Source organism: Oncorhynchus gorbuscha, linkage group LG04 (assembly GCF_021184085.1).
Source record: "Oncorhynchus gorbuscha isolate QuinsamMale2020 ecotype Even-year linkage group LG04, OgorEven_v1.0, whole genome shotgun sequence".
NCBI lineage: Eukaryota > Metazoa > Chordata > Actinopteri > Salmoniformes > Salmonidae > Oncorhynchus > Oncorhynchus gorbuscha.
The window spans coordinates 70,760,804-70,778,610 of NC_060176.1; the positions used below are offsets into that span (position 1 = coordinate 70,760,804).

At 43.0% G+C, this 17,807-nt stretch overlaps 1 protein-coding gene across 1 annotated transcript; it reads right to left on the reverse strand.

Moving 5' to 3' along the window:
- Nucleotides 1-13,118: 13,118 nt before the first annotated feature.
- Nucleotides 13,119-17,390, reverse strand: LOC124033408 (arrestin domain-containing protein 3-like). The gene is made up of 6 exons (XM_046345435.1): nt 16,646-17,390; nt 14,889-14,949; nt 14,594-14,741; nt 14,382-14,469; nt 13,784-14,040; nt 13,119-13,566 (listed from the first exon to the last, which is right to left on the reverse strand). The coding sequence occupies exons 1-6, from the start codon at nt 16,896-16,898 to the stop codon at nt 13,450-13,452; spliced, it is 924 nt and encodes a 307-aa protein (XP_046201391.1). The 5' UTR covers nt 16,899-17,390; the 3' UTR covers nt 13,119-13,449.
- Nucleotides 17,391-17,807: the final 417 nt, after the last annotated feature.

The following is a 17,807-nucleotide window of genomic DNA, read 5'->3' on the forward strand; positions in this document are numbered from 1 at the left end:
ATACCAGCTGGTTGTTTCTATTACTGGAGGTGGCGTAGGAGGTATGTCAAGCGTCAGCTGGGAGAAGTCTATGATAGGTATCTCCTCTGCTTCACCCCGTTGTCCAGTTTCTGCAGGCGCGGTCCGTGGTTCCATGAGGTCCCGTGAATGTCCTGTGTTGTGGTCCCCATTGCTTGATGGAGTGGGCAGATTCTTTTCATCTCTTGTCACAGAACCATACCAGGCCAAACACAGAAATACAACATGGAAAGAATAACATAGACTACCAACCCCAACTCACGTCCTGACCAAACTAACACAAAGACATAATAAAGGAACTAAGATCAGAACGTGACAATATAGTACTGTGCAAAAGTTTGTCAGATGTGAAAAGATGCTGTAAAGTAAGAATGCATTCAAAAATAGACATGTTAATAGTTTATATTTATCAATTAACAAAATGCAAAGTGAGAAAACAGAAGAGAAATCTTCATCAAATCAATAATTGGTGAGACCACACTTTGCCTTCAAAACAGCATAAATTCTTCTAGGTACACTTGCACACAGTTTTTGAAGGAACTTGGCAGGTACGTTGGCCCAATCATCTTGGAGAACTAACCACAGTTTTTCTGTGGCCTCAGGTGCTTCTCTCCCTTCATGTAATCCCAGACAGACTCAATGATGTTGAGATCAGGGCTCAGTGGTGGCCATACTATCACTTCCAGGACTCTTTGCGCTGAAGATAGTTCTTAAGGACTTTTGCTGTATGTTTGGGGTCGTTGTCATGCTGCAGAATACATTTGGGGCCAATCAGATGCCTCCCTGATGGTATTGCATGATGGATAAGTATCTGCCTGTACTTCTCAGCATTGAGGAGACCATTCATTCTGACCAAATCCCCAACTCAAATGGCAGAAATGCAGCCCCAAACTTGCAAGGAACCTCCACCATGCTTTACTGTTGCCTGCCTTTTGTATACTGCTCTCCAGCCCTTCGGCGAACAAACTGCCTTCTGCTACAGACAAATATTTTGACTCATCAGTCCAGAGCACCTGCTGTCATTTTGTCTGCACCCCAGTTCCTGTGTTTTTTTGTGCATAGTTGAGTCGCATGGCCTTGTTTCCACGTCGGAGGTATGGCTTTTCGGCCGCAAGTCTTCCATGAAGGCCACTTCTGACCAGACTTCTCCGGACAGTAGATGGGTGTACCAGGTCCCACTGTTTTCTGCCAATTCTGAGCTGATGGCATTGACGTACATCTTCCGATTACAAAGGGAAGTAAGCATGATATGTCTTTCCTCTGCTGCAGGAAGTTTCCTTGGCCGACCACTGCGTCTACGTTCCTCAGCGTTGCCCGTTTCTTTGTGCTTCTTCAAAAGAGCTTGGACAGCACATCTGGAAACCCCTGTCTGCCTTGACATTTCTGCCTGATAAAGACATTGCTGATGCAGTTTAACTACCTTGTGTCTTGTTGCTGTGCTCAGTCTTGCCATGGTATGACTTTTGACAGTAAACTGTCTTCAGCAACCTCACCTTGTTAGCTGAGTTTGGTTGTTCCTCACCCAGGTGTATTCCTCCTGCACAGCTGTTTCTGTTTCAGTTAATGAATGTGTTTCAACCAACATATTGAATTGATGATCATTAGCACCTGTTTGGTATAATTGTTTAATCATACACCTGACTATATGCCTACAAAATCCCTGACTTTGTACAAGTGTACCTGCAAGAATTGATGCTGTTTTGAAGGCAAAGTGTGGTCACACCAAATATGGATTTGATTTAGATTTTTCATCTGTTCACTGACATTACATTTAGTTAATTGATAAATATAATCTATTAACATGTCTATTTTTGAATGCATTCGTACTTTACAACATTTTTTTACACCTGCCTAAAACTTTTGCACAGTACTGTATTTTTCTAAACATTTAAAAGATATAATTTTTAGATAAAACTATACTAAATATTATCACGTCACCAAATAATTGATTCAAACACTATTTTGCAAAGAAGGTCTACAGTAGCCTCTGCTGCCCTCTGTGGGGTAGCACTATGGTGTAGCCGGAGGACAGCTAGCTTCCATCCTCCTCTGGGTACATTGGCTTCAATACAAAAACTTTGGAGGCTCATGGTCCTCACCCCCTTCCATAGACTTACACAGTAATATTTACAACTTCAGGAGGACATACTCCAACCTATCAGCACTCTTGCAGCAGGAACATGTTGTCCACATAATCAAAGGATCAGAGACTGAATCTAGTACGAATAACATAAGCTACAGCTAGCTCACACTGCAGTGCATAAAATGTGGTGAATAGTTGGCTCAAAGAGAGATAAAGAGAATAGTTTAACAGTTTTGAACAAATTCATTTCTTCCTAAATGAAGGAGAAGCAAGAGAGAAATAGAGAGAGATTTTGTCATTTTTTTCACTTTCAGTTTCAGTTACTTTGCTAGCAATTGCAGCTTGCTAGTTTAGCCTACCGAAACACCCTCCTCAAACAGAGGGATGCTATGTTAGCTTGCTGGCTATGACTATCCAACACAACACTGGATCTCTTCCAAGTCAAGGTAAGCTTTTGGTTTTACAAATTTATTGCCACTGGAGCCCGCCGGTGTAAATGCTTACTGACTGTACAATGTAATGTTTCTGCATGATTGTAGCGGGTTTACTAATGTGTTAGTTCCATTAGTTATACTGACAATGATGTTACTTTGGCTAATATGGTGACAACGATGTAGGCTGTGTGTAGCAGTTTGGCTTGGAAAGATTTTTACGCCTGGTCACATACAGCTGATGTGTTGTGCATTGAAGTCCACAGGCGAAGGGAAGAGGTGAAAGGAAGTGAGCGCATATCGTAGATGTGAGAAGGAATACAACGTGGCTGCTATGAAACTGTAAACTATGTTCACGCGTGATCGAGTGTATTCATTCAGCCGATTCTGTTGAAAATGTTTCTTGAACGAAAGTAAACGGAACAAAACGGGGATAAACATACCTGAATTGTCCAATAGAAACTATCGTTTGCAACTGTTGGACTAATGATTACACCCACTATCAGCTAGATGCAGGAAAGAGTGTGCAAGGCGGTATTGAATGTCACTGTCTGTCCATTTGTCACTGTCAAATTTGTCTCTCGACCTGTGTGCACCTACGTTGTAAACATTCATAAACTGGGTTGTAGCAACCTCCTGATGGGGATAGGGCAAATTTGAATATCAGGACATGCTCATGAAAAAAATGTGGTCCTCCCTCATCTGAAACGATACTGACCACCACTGATGGAAGGTACTGGCGCAGTGTTTATCCCTTTCATACCATGGCTATAATTGAACACATTTGCCACTAGAAACGTGTTAATTTGCCGGTGGAATTGTGTTCAACATCCACTGAAGTAGCTAGCATGTTTACTAGATAGCTACAGTGGTTGCCGTGGTAACCGCACAAACAGACTTGCTAATTTAGCTAACCAAGCCATCAGTCATGGCCTATTATGAAAATCTAATTCAACAACACCATACTGTTTTCAATTTGACTTTTGCTTTCAAAAGCAGCTCAAACAAAACATGTAAAAATTAACTGTAGCCATTGAAATCTATTGTGCAAATATACTGTGCGTTATAGGGAAATAATGCATGCTCTAGAATGCCCTTCAATCCAATCAGAAAGGAGGATTCAACAATGCCATGGTATAATTAAGTGATAATGCCCAAGAAGCCTGTGTTTGGAGGATATTTGGCACTGGTGTTGTCGAGGGCTAGCAAACCGTGCCAATATATCTTCCAAACACCGGCTTCGAGGGCATAATCACTTTTATACAACGGGTTAACACGATATTCAAATAATGATTGGAAATAATCATTTAAATCTTATTTTGATGAATTTATGCGTACTATTTCATCCTTCCACAAGGTATAGTCCCGAGACAAATCTAGGGCTGCTGCCCAAGCCGGCTGGTCGTTGGTTCTATCAGTTTGGTTGCCAGAGATGCGACCCAGTCGTTCAGTAATTTTGTTCTGTGTCTATGGACGTGACCCAGTCATTCGTTGTAAATGTTCCATTGCCATACTGGCTGGAAACATTATTATCCCTTGCTTGCTCGCTAGCCAACTACAGCTAACTTACAGTCACAGTCAATAGTGCAGCCAGAATAACAACAGTAGCTGTATTTGCATTTTTTAAGCTGTTTTCTAGTGACATTTATTTGGATGTACCCATAACAATGAGCTAATGATGTGCAAATTCACCTTGCATAGAAAATGTGCTCTCTTGTCAGGATACTGTTGTTCAGAGGAGCTAGTCAACAACACAGCTAACACAATCACTTCAAACTGAAGCTGGAGAGACTGCAAACTAGCTGCACATTGTTTAATTGGACCTTTTTTCATATTTACATTTCTCTATATACATCCATAAAAATGATGCCAGATGATTCATGATTTTAACTGGCTGAGAAATGCTGCCTGCCTGTCTGTCTCGTCCCGACATGTTCATTACTATGGGACAGCTGGAGATCCAATTTCAATATTGAAACAATGTTGCAAATATCAGAGAGACAGACAGCAAGGTTTACACAAATCTCCGCCGTTGAAAACTAAATGTTAGTCTAAAAGAAATGTGAGTTAATGTCTAGATGTTTTTTCATAGTGGAGATTAAGTTTATAAATTACTTCCCTGCCTGGGCTGATGAGACCGTGGATTGCGCAGTTAGGTGGAACAGAGCAAATAGGCATTTTAACATCATAGATTTAGCCGGTGGTAACTTGTGGAATAGACACTGACTGGAATGCAGTTTTAACCAATCAACGTTTTGCACGGCACTATCCTATCTGCATGATGTTCCTCCTCTTTGGAAGTAGTCCATGGAAACCAACTGGTTTCATTATCACGTGCCTGTATGCCATCTGTTGTGTTATGATTGTTACTGTTAGTTTGTCAACTGGTCTGGTATGTTTTAAGAGATACATGCAGTGAGTAAAGTCACTGTTGTTCATAACCAATGAGACGTTAGTAAAGTAATGTGATGTTTTATTTATTTGAGAGATACACAGTATACAGCACATGCTGTTACTCAAAGTGAGGTACAGTATCTTGAATATTTCCTTGTATGTTCCCAGAATCTGAACAACTTTATCACCAATTCACAAATGTTCATATGATTTTGTCCTTCTGTTTCAGCTCTGGTCCTGTGAATCAATAGGGCATGCAGGCTTTTGTTCTTGGCCAGCACTAACACACCTGATTCAATTATATATCAAGGGTGTGAAGTCATGTTAATGTTTTCTCACACAGTATCGTAAAGAGATTCTCTGGTACTTTTATGTACTTTTTAGCCAGTAGTTCTGAAAGTAGCGCTCACGAGCCAAAAGTGGTCACAGAAAATTGTATACTATGTCTCATATGAGCAGATATGTGCATCATGTCATTGATCTCTTTCTCTCTCTTTCTGCTGTGTCTGCATCTTGCTAGTTGTCACTAGAATGACAAGCGGCTGAAGCTCATTGGCTAGAACTCGAATTGCTTGGGGCCTGGCCCATGTGGGAAATTATTTGGGGAAAAAGGCTACTTGAGAAAAACAGTACTTCTAGAAAAACTAGGGATTTTGTGACTACTTGAGGTAAAACAATAATTTGGCTCATAGACAGGACTGAGTGGGTTACTTTCTTCATGTAATCTGTTACAGTTACTAGTTACTAATTCAAAATTGTAATCTGTAATGTACTTTTGGGATAACCCAAATTTAGGAACATAATCTGATTACTTTCAGTTACTTTTAGATGACTTTCCCCTTAATTAGCATTAGAAAAATATTTCCAGTCATTCCAATTCATGTAAGAGGCAGGAGGTAGGCTTGTGGTAAAGTACTTTGGACTAGTAGCCAAAAGTTCACTAGTTCAAATCCCAGAGCAGATTAGGTGAAAAATCTGTCGATGTGCCCTTGAGCAAGGCACTTAATCCTAGTTGCTCTAGACCACAGCATCTGCTAAAAATGTTTTTTTTTTTTTTTAAATACCCCTTGATCTTCAGGAATAGGACTTGGAAATATAGAATAGCCAAATTGTTTTACCTGAACATAACCCAAAAAAGAAGGATTTAGCCTCTCTGTTGTTTATGATGTTGTTGTCATGGAGGACAGATTGGGCTCATTGTTAAATGCTGCTCTCATGGAATGACATGCTTTGAGCACTAAAAATGAATGCCATATGCTGCATCTGCTATAGGCCAATTGTTTAGGTTTTTGTTGGTGACACTTTGATATCTTGATCATTTGCAGCTGTTTAATTTACTGTGGTGGGCTAAACAATGAACGCACAGAGTGTTTCTTGGTAGTCAAACAAATTGACACCTCACACACATGGTTATGGGCTTCAAAAAAGAAGACACTTGAGCAATAAAAGCCTCACTCGTGGTCTTCTTAAATTAACTTGTTTTTGACTGCATGTGGAGCACAAAACCACGAGTTTTGGAAGGGAGGAACTCCCTCAAACTTTTATTCCATGAGCTGGGATCCGCACTATGCAGCTCCTGCAAGATAAAATGCTTCATTGTCTGGCCACTGGTCGCTAAAACAATGATTGATAGGCAGCTTAAACTTCTTCAATTAAACTATTATTCGGTTAAATTACACATATACACTGAGTGTACAAAACATTAGGAACTCCTTGCTAATATTGAGCTGCACCCCTTTTGCCCTCAGAACAGCCTCATGTCGTTGGGGCATGGACTCTACAAGGTGTTGAAGGCATTCCACAGGGATGCTGGCCCATGTTGACTCCAATACTTCCCACAGTTGTGTCAAGTTGGCTGGTAGTGGATCTCTACTCTGAATAGCTCGTTCCATATCATCCCACAGATGCTCAACTAGATTGAGATCTGATGACTGGGCAGTAAGTTGAATTCACTGTCATGTTTGTGAAACCATTCCTGGACAATCCTAGCCTTGTGGCATGGGGCATTTTCCTGCTGAGAAAAACATTTGCATATGGATACACTGCTGCCATGGAGGCATGAAAACACAACCCACACCCTCACACCACCACCACCAGCCTGTAATGTTGACACGTGACAGGATGGATACATGTACTCATGTGGATTTCTCCATACCCTAGTCCATCAGCGTGACACAGTAGTAACCGCGATTCATCAGACCAGGCAATGCTTTTTCAATTCTCCATTGTCCAGTGTTTTCATTTCTTAGCCCACTGCAATCGCAGTTTCTTGTTTTTTGCTGAAAGAAGTGGAACTCTTTAAGGTAATCAGCTGCCATACATCATTAGTATCAAGGTACGACGAATTGTGCATTCTTTTATGTAGCCCGTCTGTTGCTCTGCACAATTTGTGTCAGGCTCCTTTGTCCTCTTCCATCAGTGACCTGTTTTCGACCACTGGCTGGATGTCCTTTGGGTGGTGGACAATTCTTCATATACACGGGAAACTGTTGAGCGTGAAAAACACAGCACCGTTTCAGTTCTTGACACACTCAAACCGGTGCGCCTGGCACCTATTACCATACCCCGTTTAAAGGAACTTAAATATTTTTTCTTGCCCATTCACCATCTGAATGGCAGACATACACAGTCTCAATTGTCTCAAAGCTTAAAATATCCTTCTATAACCTGATCCGCACTTTCATCTACACTGATTGAAGATGTCATGTTTTGTCATTGATTATCATGTCTTGTCCCTGTGCTTCCCCTTCTATTCGTTTCCCTCTGCTGGTCTTATTAGGTTCTTTCCCTCTTTCTATCCCTCTCTCTCCCCCTCCCTCTCTCACTCTCTCGCTCCTCTTCTCTATCGTTCCGTTCCTGCTCCCAGCTGTTCCTATTCCCCTAATCAATCATTTAGTCTTCCCACACCTGTTCCCGATCCTTTTCCCTGATTAGAGTCCCTATTTCTCTCCTTGTTTTCCGTTCCTGCCCTGTCGGATCATTGTCTATTATTCACCGTGCTGTGTCTATGTATTGCCCTGTCGTGTCGTGTTTCCCTCAGATGCTGCGTGGTGAGCAGGTGTCTGGTGAGCAAGTGCCTTCCCGAGGCAACCTGCAGTTCTTGATCAAGTCTCCAGTCTGTTCTCGTCATTACGAGTAGTATTATGCCTTTTGTTTGTAAAGTAACTTTACTGGATTAAAAACTCTGTTTTCGCCAAGTCGCTTTTGGGTCCTCATTCACCTGCATAACAGAAGGATCCGACCAAGGAATGGACCCAGCGACTACAGATGCTCGTAACACTGCCGTCGAGATCCAAGGAGCCATGCTCGGCAGACACGAGCAGGAATTGTCTGCTGCTCGCCATGCCGTGGAGAACCTGGCCGCTCAGGTTTCCGACCTCTCTGGACAGTTCCAGAGTCTTCGTCTCGTGCCACCTGTTACTTCCTGGCCTGCCGAGCCTCCGGAACCTAGGGTTAATAACCCACCTTGCTACTCCGGGCAGCCCACGGAGTGCCGCTCCTTTCTCACCCAGTGTGATATTGTGTTCTCTCTCCAACCCAACACATACTCTAGCGAAGAGCTCGGGTTGCTTACGTCATTTCACTCCTTACTGGCCGGGCTCGAGAGTGGGGCACAGCTATCTGGGAGGCAAGGGCTGATTGTTCTAACAATTACCAGAACTTTAAAGAGGAGATGATTCGGGTTTTGACCGTTCAGTTTTTGGTAGGGAGGCTTCTAGGGCCCTGGCTTCCCTATGCCAAGGTGATCGATCCATAACGGATTACTCTATAGAGTTTCGCACTCTTGCTGCCTCTAGTGACTGGAACGAGCCGGCGCTGCTCGCTCGTTTTCTGGAGGGACTCCACGCAGTGGTCAAAGATGAGATTCTCTCTCGGGAGGTTCCTTCCAGTGTGGACTCTTTGATTGCTCTCGCCATCCGCATAGAACGACGGGTAGATCTTCGTCACCAAGCTCGTGGAAGAGAGCTCGCGTCAACGGTGTTTCCCTGCTCCGCATCGCAACCATCTCCCTCCTCTGGCTCAGAGACTGAGCCCATGCAGCTGGGAGGTATTCATCTCGACCAAGGAGAGGGAACGGAGGATCACCAACCGCCTGTGCCTCTATTGCGGATTTGATGGACATTTTGTCAATTCATGTCCAGTAAAGGCCAGAGCTCATCAGTAAGCGGAGGGCTACTGGTGAGCGCTACTACTCAGGTCTCTTCATCTAGATCCTGTATTACTATGTCGGTCCATCTACGCTGGACCGGTTCGGGTGCTACATGCAGTGCCTTGATTGACTCTGGGGCTGAGGGTTGTTTCATGGACGAAGCATGGGCTCGGAAACATGACATTCCTTTCAGACAGTTAGACAAGCCTACGCCCATGTTTGCCTTAGATGGTAGTCATCTTCCCAGTATCAGTGTCATGCAGGTGAAAGAGGACCCAAAAGCGACTTGGCGAAAACAGAGTCTTTAATCCAGTAAAGTAAATACAATCAAAAAACACAACTTTCACTCGAAATGACGAGGACAAACTGGTGACTCGATCTTGAACAGCAGGTGAACAGCAGGTTGCCTCGGGAAGGCACTTGAACCAAACAGACTCAGACACCTGCTCACCACGCAGCATCTGAGGAAAACACGACACGACAGGGCGATACACAAACACAGCACGGTGAATTCTAGACAAGGAACCGACAGGGCAGAAACGAATAACAAGGAGAGAAATAGGGACTCTAATCAGGGAAAAGGATCGGGAACAGGTGTGGGAAGACTAAATGATTATTAGGGGAATAGGAACAGCTGGGAGCAGGAACGGAACGATAGAGAGAAGAGAGAGCGAGAGAGTGAGAGAGGGAGGGGGAGAGAGAGGGATAGAAAGAGGGAAAGAACCTAATAAGACCAGCAGAGGGAAACGAATAGAATGGGAAGCACAGGGACAAGACAAGATAATAAATGACAAAACATGACAATCAGATTTGAGACACTACCTTTAACTCTCACAGTATCTGGTAACCACAGTGAGACTATTTCTTTTTTGATTTTTCCGTTCACCTTTTACACCTGTTGTTTTGGGTCATCCCTGGCTAGTATGTCATAATCCTTCTATTAATTGGTCTAGTAATTCTATCCTATCCTGGAACGTTTCTTGTCATGTGAAGTGTTTAATGTCTGCCATCCCTCCCATTTCTTCTGTCCCCACTTCTCAGGAGGAACCTGGCGATTTGACAGGAGTGCCGGAGGAATATCATGATCTGCGCACGGTCTTCAGTCGGTCCCGAGCCAACTCCCTTCCTCCTCACCGGTCGTATGATTGTAGTATTGATCTCCTTCCGGGGACCACTCCTCCTCGGGGTAGACTATACTCTCTGTCGGCTCCCGAACGTAAGGCTCTCGAGGATTATTTATCTGTGTCTCTTGACGCCGGTACCATAGTGCCTTCTTCCTCTCCGGCCGGGGCGGGGTTCTTTTTGTTAAGAAGAAGGACGGTACTCTGCGCCCCTGCGTGGATTATCGAGGGCTGAATGACATAACGGTTAAGAATCGTTATCCGCTTCCCCTTATGTCATCAGCCTTCGAGATTCTGCAGGGAGCCAGGTGCTTTACTAAGTTGGACCTTCGTAACGCTTACCATCTCGTGCGCATCAGAGAGGGGGACGAGTGGAAAACGGCGTTTAACACTCCGTTAGGGCATTTTGAGTACCGGGTTCTGCCGTTTGGTCTCGCCAATGCGCCAGCTGTTTTTCAGGCATTAGTTAATGATGTTCTGAGAGACATGCTGAACATCTTTGTTTTTGTCTATCTTGACGATATCCTGATTTTTTCACCGTCACTCGAGATTCATGTTCAGCACGTTCGACGTGTTCTACAGCGCCTTTTAGAGAATTGTCTCTACGTAAAGGCTGAGAAGTGCTCTTTTCATGTCTCCTCCGTTACTTTTCTCGGTTCCGTTATTTCCGCTGAAGGCATTCAGATGGATTCCGCTAAGGTCCAAGCTGTCAGTGATTGGCCCGTTCCAAGGTCACGTGTCGAGTTGCAGCGCTTTTTAGGTTTCGCTAATTTCTATTGAAGCGTTTCATTGTAATTTCGGTCAAGTTGCTGCCCCTCTCACAGCTCTTACTTCTGTCAAGACGTGTTTTAAGTGGTCCGGTTCCGCCCAGGGAGCTTTTGATCTTCTAAAAGAACGTTTTACGTCCGCTCCTATCCTCGTTACTCCAACGTCACTAGACAATTCATTGTCGAGGTTGACTACCTTCAGAGGTGGCGTGGGAGCCATTCTATCCCAGCGCTTCCAGTCTGACGATAAGGTTCATCCTTGCGCTTATTTTTCTCATCGCCTGTCGCCATCTGAGCGCAACTATGATGTGGGTAACCGTGAACTGCTCGCCATTAGCCCTAGGCGAATGGCGACAGTGGTTGGAGGGGCGACCGTTCCTTTTGTCGTTTGGACAGACCATAAGAACCTTGAGTACATCCGTTCTGCCAAACGACTTAATGCTTTTGCTCGTTGGGCGTTGTTTTCGCTCGTTTCGAGTTTGTGATTTCTTACCGTCCGGGTAGCAAAAACACCAAGCCTGATGCCTTATCCCGTCTGTTTAGTTCTTCTGTGGCTTCTACTGATCCCGAGGGGATTCTTCCTTATGGGCGTGTTGTCGGGTTGACAGTCTGGGGAATTGAAAGACAGGTTAAGCAAGCACTCACGCACACTGCGTCCACAGGCGCTTGTCCTAGTAACCTCCTTTTCGTTCCTGTTTCCACTCGTCTGGCTGTTCTTCAGTGGGCTCACTCTGCCAAGTTAGCTGGTCATCCCGGTGTTCGAGGCACTCTTGCGTCTATTCGCCAGCGCTTTTGTTACAGGGCACAGACTGTGAGAGCCGCCAATAAACGCAGGATTAAGAGTCCAAGGTATTGTTGCGGCCAGAGAGTGTGGCTTTCCACTCGCAACCTTCCTCTTACGACAGCTTCTCGTAAGTTGACTCCGCGGTTCATTGGTCCGTTCCGTGTCTCCCAGGTCGTCAATCCTCTCGCTGTGCGACTGCTTCTTCCGCGACATCTTGTCGCGTCCATCCTGTCTTCCATGTCTCCTGTGTCAAGCCCTTTCTTCGCACCCCGTTCGTCTTCCCTCCCCCCGTCCTTGTCGAGAGCGCACCTATTTACAAGGTATGTAAGATCATGGACATGCGTTCTCGGGACGGGGTCAACAATACTTAGTGGATTGGGAGGGTTACGGTCCTGAGGAGAGGAGTTGGGTTCCGTCTCGGGACGTGCTGGACCGTTCGCTTATTGATGATTTCCTCCGTTGCCGCCAGGGTTCCTCCTCGAGTGCGCCAGGAGGCGCTCGGTGAGTGGGGGGTACTGTCATGTTTTGTCATTGATTATCATGTCTTGTCCCTGTGCTTCCCCTTCTATTCGTTTCCCTCTGCTGGTCTTATTAGGTTCTTTCCCTCTTTCTATCCCTCTCTCTCCCCCTCCCTCTCTCACTCTCTCGCTCTCTCTTCTCTCTATCGTTCCGTTCCTGCTCCCAGCTGTTCCTATTCCCCTAATCAATCATTTAGTCTTCCCACACCTGTTCCCGATCCTTTTCCCTGATTAGAGTCCCTATTTCTCTCCTTGTTTTCCGTTCCTGCCCTGTCGGATCCTTGTCTATTATTCACCGTGCTGTGTCTATGTATTGCCCTGTCGTGTCGTGTTTCCCTCAGATGCTGCGTGGTGAGCAGGTGTCTGAGTCTGCTACGTTCAAGTGCCTTCCCGAGGCAACCTGCAGTTCTTGATCAAGTCTCCAGTCTGTTCTCGTCATTACGAGTAGTATTATGCCTTTTGTTTGTAAAGTAACTTTACTGGATTAAAAACTCTGTTTTCGCCAAGTCGCTTTTGGGTCCTCATTCACCTGCATAACAGAAGAGGATTTAACATCAATAAGGGATCATAGCTTTCACCTGAATTACATGGTCAGTCTGTGTCACGGAAAGATCAGGTGTTCCTAATGTTTTGAACACTCAGTGTACTTTTGTAAACAGCCATCCATAACAACCACAATCCATAAGGAGCAAGTTACTAAATGAGAGAGCAGCGGTGTGATTCACATCATTGCTATGTAGATATCAATAATAAGTTCTATCTGTATCGCCCGTAGGCTACACCTTTATTCAAATTATTGTCTTTGCATGCAGACGCGCCATTTTATTATTTTTGTGTTTTATTAGGATCCCAATTAGCTACAGCCAAAGTTGCAGCTGCTGTTCCTGGGTGCCATTGTCAGACATAGCTTGGACTGTAGCCTATAAAAACCTATTCCTGCTCTTTTGTAGCTCTTTTGTAACTTTTCGCAAACATCTTTTCTGAATTTAAAATGAATCCTAGAAGTAATCATCTAGATTTTGGTTGTTGTTCTGTATTTTTATTCTGATTACAATGTTTTAGCTGGTAATGGATTACAGTTATATTTTTCTGTAATCAGTTACATGTATCATTGACACATCCAGCCCAAAATCTAAGGTTTAAAAAAGACTTAGTAATCGCCAAAGTTCTAGAGCACGAGAACTCATTTAGACCAACTGTATTCCTGCTGCCGTTCCTCAGCTGCTATTGATTTATCCAGGAGGATAACCAGGGGAAGTTTAACCTCTGGGTCTTTGGCCGTTGGGACGTCAAGAGTGACCTACAAATACAAAAAAATATATGAAAGTACACTTAGTTGCCCAAATGTTTAATTACAGTATAGTTTTCACATACACAGCGACTGCATTCCACATATTTTATTTGTGTATTTTTTTATGGGTTGAAAACTCTCTTTCCTCTCCTACTCTACATCCCTGTATTCATAATTTAGCTGGTCTTGTGCGTTCATTATATGTGTGTATTTCATCATAATATACCTTCAGTTTGTACTCTAACTTCAGTATGGAGCAGTCTAGGAGGGAGACAGGGAGTTGTGGAGGGATAGTCAGCACTTTGGTCACAGTCTGTCTTGTAGAAGCCGTAACAGGATCTCCTCTCTCTTTAATGATGTCATTGGTGTAGATGTTCCTTTTATTTTTGGCGAAGAAGCTTTGCTTTTCATATAGGTAGAAGTTGGGGGTTACTGTGCGTGTAGAGTTGTTGTGTATCTCAACAAGAATTTTTATTGCTTCACCTTATGGGGGAGACAAGGAAAGGAACTTGATTCAGTTATTGCATTTACAGAATGTACATTTCGAGACATTCTTCTCCTCAGGAGAAGTGTATGAAGGGTATCACATCGTAGCCTAATTCATTAGCAAATAAGATAGTTCACTCTCATACATTTTCCCCATTAATTTATTGCATTTCATATTTCATGTGAATATCTTGAATTTGTATATTAATTTACTGATCTCTGTTTTATTTAATACAACCCCCCTGTTCCTTATTGAATGGATTTAGATGTCATATTAAAATGACCATCATCCCTCATCACTGTTAGGCAAGCTGAAGTGGCTTTGGTTGCAGACTGACCTGATAGATACCCCATTGTCTCAATATGAATGTCCAAAGAGATATTTCCAGAGGCAAAGAATAGAATCTTGGAACCATGCTGGGGCTCCTACAAAACAAGAGATAAAAAGTAACCTGCTGATATGCATTCTGTTGCCATGGTAATTTTGGCTGTAAATAGTAAAAAAGCAGATGTAGTTCAAAAAGCAGGATGGATAATAAGAACACTTTACCCTCAGTCCAGGAATGATCATATTAGTCTTTGACAGATACGTGAACTCTGTCTTGGCTCTGTCTATCAACCAAAGCGTCCTGATCAATTTGGCCTTCAAATAGTAGGTGATTTTGCCCCATTTCCCCATGTAAGATGAAGGCATTTCTCTGAGAGGAAATGTGAAAAAAAGAAAACTCATTATCATCTATCTGTGGAAACCACTAGAAGGCCTTTTTACATAACAAAATCTGTGATTATTGTTTCCTCCAATTAAAAATATAAACCCACAAATATGTGATGGATGGAGCACTTACTTGGCTGGAATCTGGAAGGTGAAAGGATACACATGTCTCCCAGGAGAAATTATTTCAGAGCCTGAAAAAGGGGAGGCGAGACCCAACACAAACCCAGCCCATTTTAAAATGGGCAATGTAAATTCAGATTCTGCTTAATACAAAGTCATATTAGGCATATGTAGTACCAGTCAAAAGTTTGGACACACCTACTCATTCAAGGGGTTTTCTTCTTTAAAAGAAAACCTTTTTTCTACATTGTAGAATAATAGTGAAGACAACAACACATATGGAATCATGTAGTAACCAAAAAAGTGTTAAACAAATCACCCTTTGACTTGATGACAGCTTTGCACACCCTTGGCATTCTCTCAACCAGCTTCACATGGAATGCTTTTCCAACAGTCTTGAAGGAGTTCCCACATATGCTGAGCACTTGTTGGCTGCTTTTCCTTCACTCTTCACTCGTCCAAATCATCCCAAACCATCTCAATTGGGTTGAGGTCAGGGGATTGTGGAGGCCAGGTCATCTGATAGAGTACTCCATCACTCTCCTTCTTGATCAAATATCCCTTACACAGCCTTGGAGGTGTGTTGGCTCATTGTCCAGTTTAAAAACAAATGACAGTCCCAGTCAGCGCAAATCAGATGGGATGGCATATCGCTGCAGATTGCTGAGGAACCATACTGGTTAAGTGTGCCTTGACTTCTAAATCACAGACAGTGTCACCAGCATAGCACCCCCACACCATCACACCTCCTCCTCTATGCTTCACAGTGGAAACCACACATGCAGAGATAATCCATTCACCTACTCTGCATCTCACAAAGACATGTCGGTTGGAACCAAAAATCTCAAATTTGGACTCATCAGACCAACGGACAGATTTCCACCAGTTTAATGTCAATTGCTCGTGTTTCTTGGCAAGTCTCTTCTTATTATTGGTGTCTTTTAGTAGTGGTTTCTTTGCAGCAATTCGGCCATGAAGGCCTGATTCTCCTCTGAAGAGTTGATGTTAAGATGTGTCTGTTACTCTAACTCTGTGAAGCATTTATTTAGGCTGCAATTTATGAGGCTGGTAACTCAAATGAGCGTATATTCTGCAGCAGAGGTTTCTCTGGGTCTTCCTTTCCAGTGGCGGTCCTGATGAGAGTCAGTTCCATCATTGCGCTTGATGGTTTTTGCGACTGCACTTGAAGAAACTTTAAAAGTTCTTGAAATGTTCCGGATTGACTGACCTTCATGTCTTAAAGTAATGATGGGCTGTTGTTTCTCTTTGCTTATTTGAGCTGTTCTTGCCATAATATGGACTTTGTCTTTTACCCACAACTGATTGGGAAGGAAAAAAATTCCACAAATTAGCTTTTAACAAGGCAATTGAAATGCATTCCAGGTGACTACCTCATGAAGCTGGTTGAGAGAATGCAAAGAGTGCTAAGCTGTCATCACGGCAAAGGGTGGCTACTTTGAAGAATCTCAAATATAAAATATATTTTGATTTGTTTAACCCTTTTTGGTTACTATATGATTCCATACGTGTTATTTCATAGTTTTGATGTCTTCAGTGTTATTCTACAATGTAGAAAATAGTAAAATAAAGAAAAACCCTTGAATGAAAAGAGGTGTCTAAACTTTTGACTGATACTGTTTGTAACCTAACCTTACAGTATTCTCAACAATGGTTCTGGAATACCATTGCGTCATCAATAATTATTATTGTGAGTTAGGCTATTAAAAGTATGAAGCCTTAAACACAGAAATCTGAAGTATTACATACCATCCCCCTTCCCTTCCTGCAACAATATTTGAAGACTGAAGTATTTCTTCTTGCCACTGTAGTCCACAGGGTTTTGACCCTCATTTTCAGTCCATTTCACCTCAGCTTTCCCCTTTGCCTTGATAAAAAGAGACTGGAGAGAGGTCTCCTTGGATGCTTCCAAAGTGACCCGCCCAGTGATAGTATCCCCAGCTGAAAAAGTGCCATGTTCATTAATCGTCTTGTAGTCGACTGAGAAGTGTTTTACTGCCATTGTGACAGAGTTGGTGAACTAAGCAGTCACAAGGGGCATGCACGACTCTAATGTATGATTCATGAAGCTAGACAGTGTCAGTATTCCACACAGTGTAACAGGAGATGTTACCTAGAAGCATGGAGGATGAGGACCAGAGCAGACCCTTTGAGTTCACTATGTTATTACCCTCTGGCTAAAAGTCAAGTGTGCTCTTTACTATGAACAAGGATACCAACCAGTTTGGCACCTCATTATCTAGCGGTCATGTCCCTCCATTATGGAAGTAGGCTACTTGATCTGTTTCGCGGGCCACGGCTATTCAGCCTACAAGTGGCTATGTCACAGTCACACGGGTAACTGCCGTCACCTATGTTACAAAACAATACATAATATATCTTGAGCCATATAATATAAATGTGTATAGGCTACATGCTTTTTGTTCTCCCTTAATCAGGAGAATCCTTTATTACCATGTAAAACAATATGTTAGGTATTTGGCTTGGGGTTGTATTTAAATGGCTAGACACTAATAACATAATCACTCTATAAACACTGGACCTTTTTTAGGGTGCAGGAACAATATAATTTCCTTCTTCACTTAGGTTTTATTGAATATTAGTTCAATGTAAATATTAACTGCGTTTGCCAAATATTTTACATATAGTGGTAATAATGAAAATATAAAGAAATAATGATTTTTATATGAGAAATTGTGAACATTACATTACGGTTAAATCATCCACATAAATACACTGTAAACCGAACATTGATAGATTAATAAGCATCAGAAGAGAGTAGTATTTCACTTGATCTTGCTTGCCTATAGCTGCTTGGAGGCTGACCCATCAATGTTAGGGAGTAAGGTGTAAGGTGGGGGTTCCAGCCCAAGACCTTGAGATGCAGGGAGAACAATGATGGGTAGCTTTT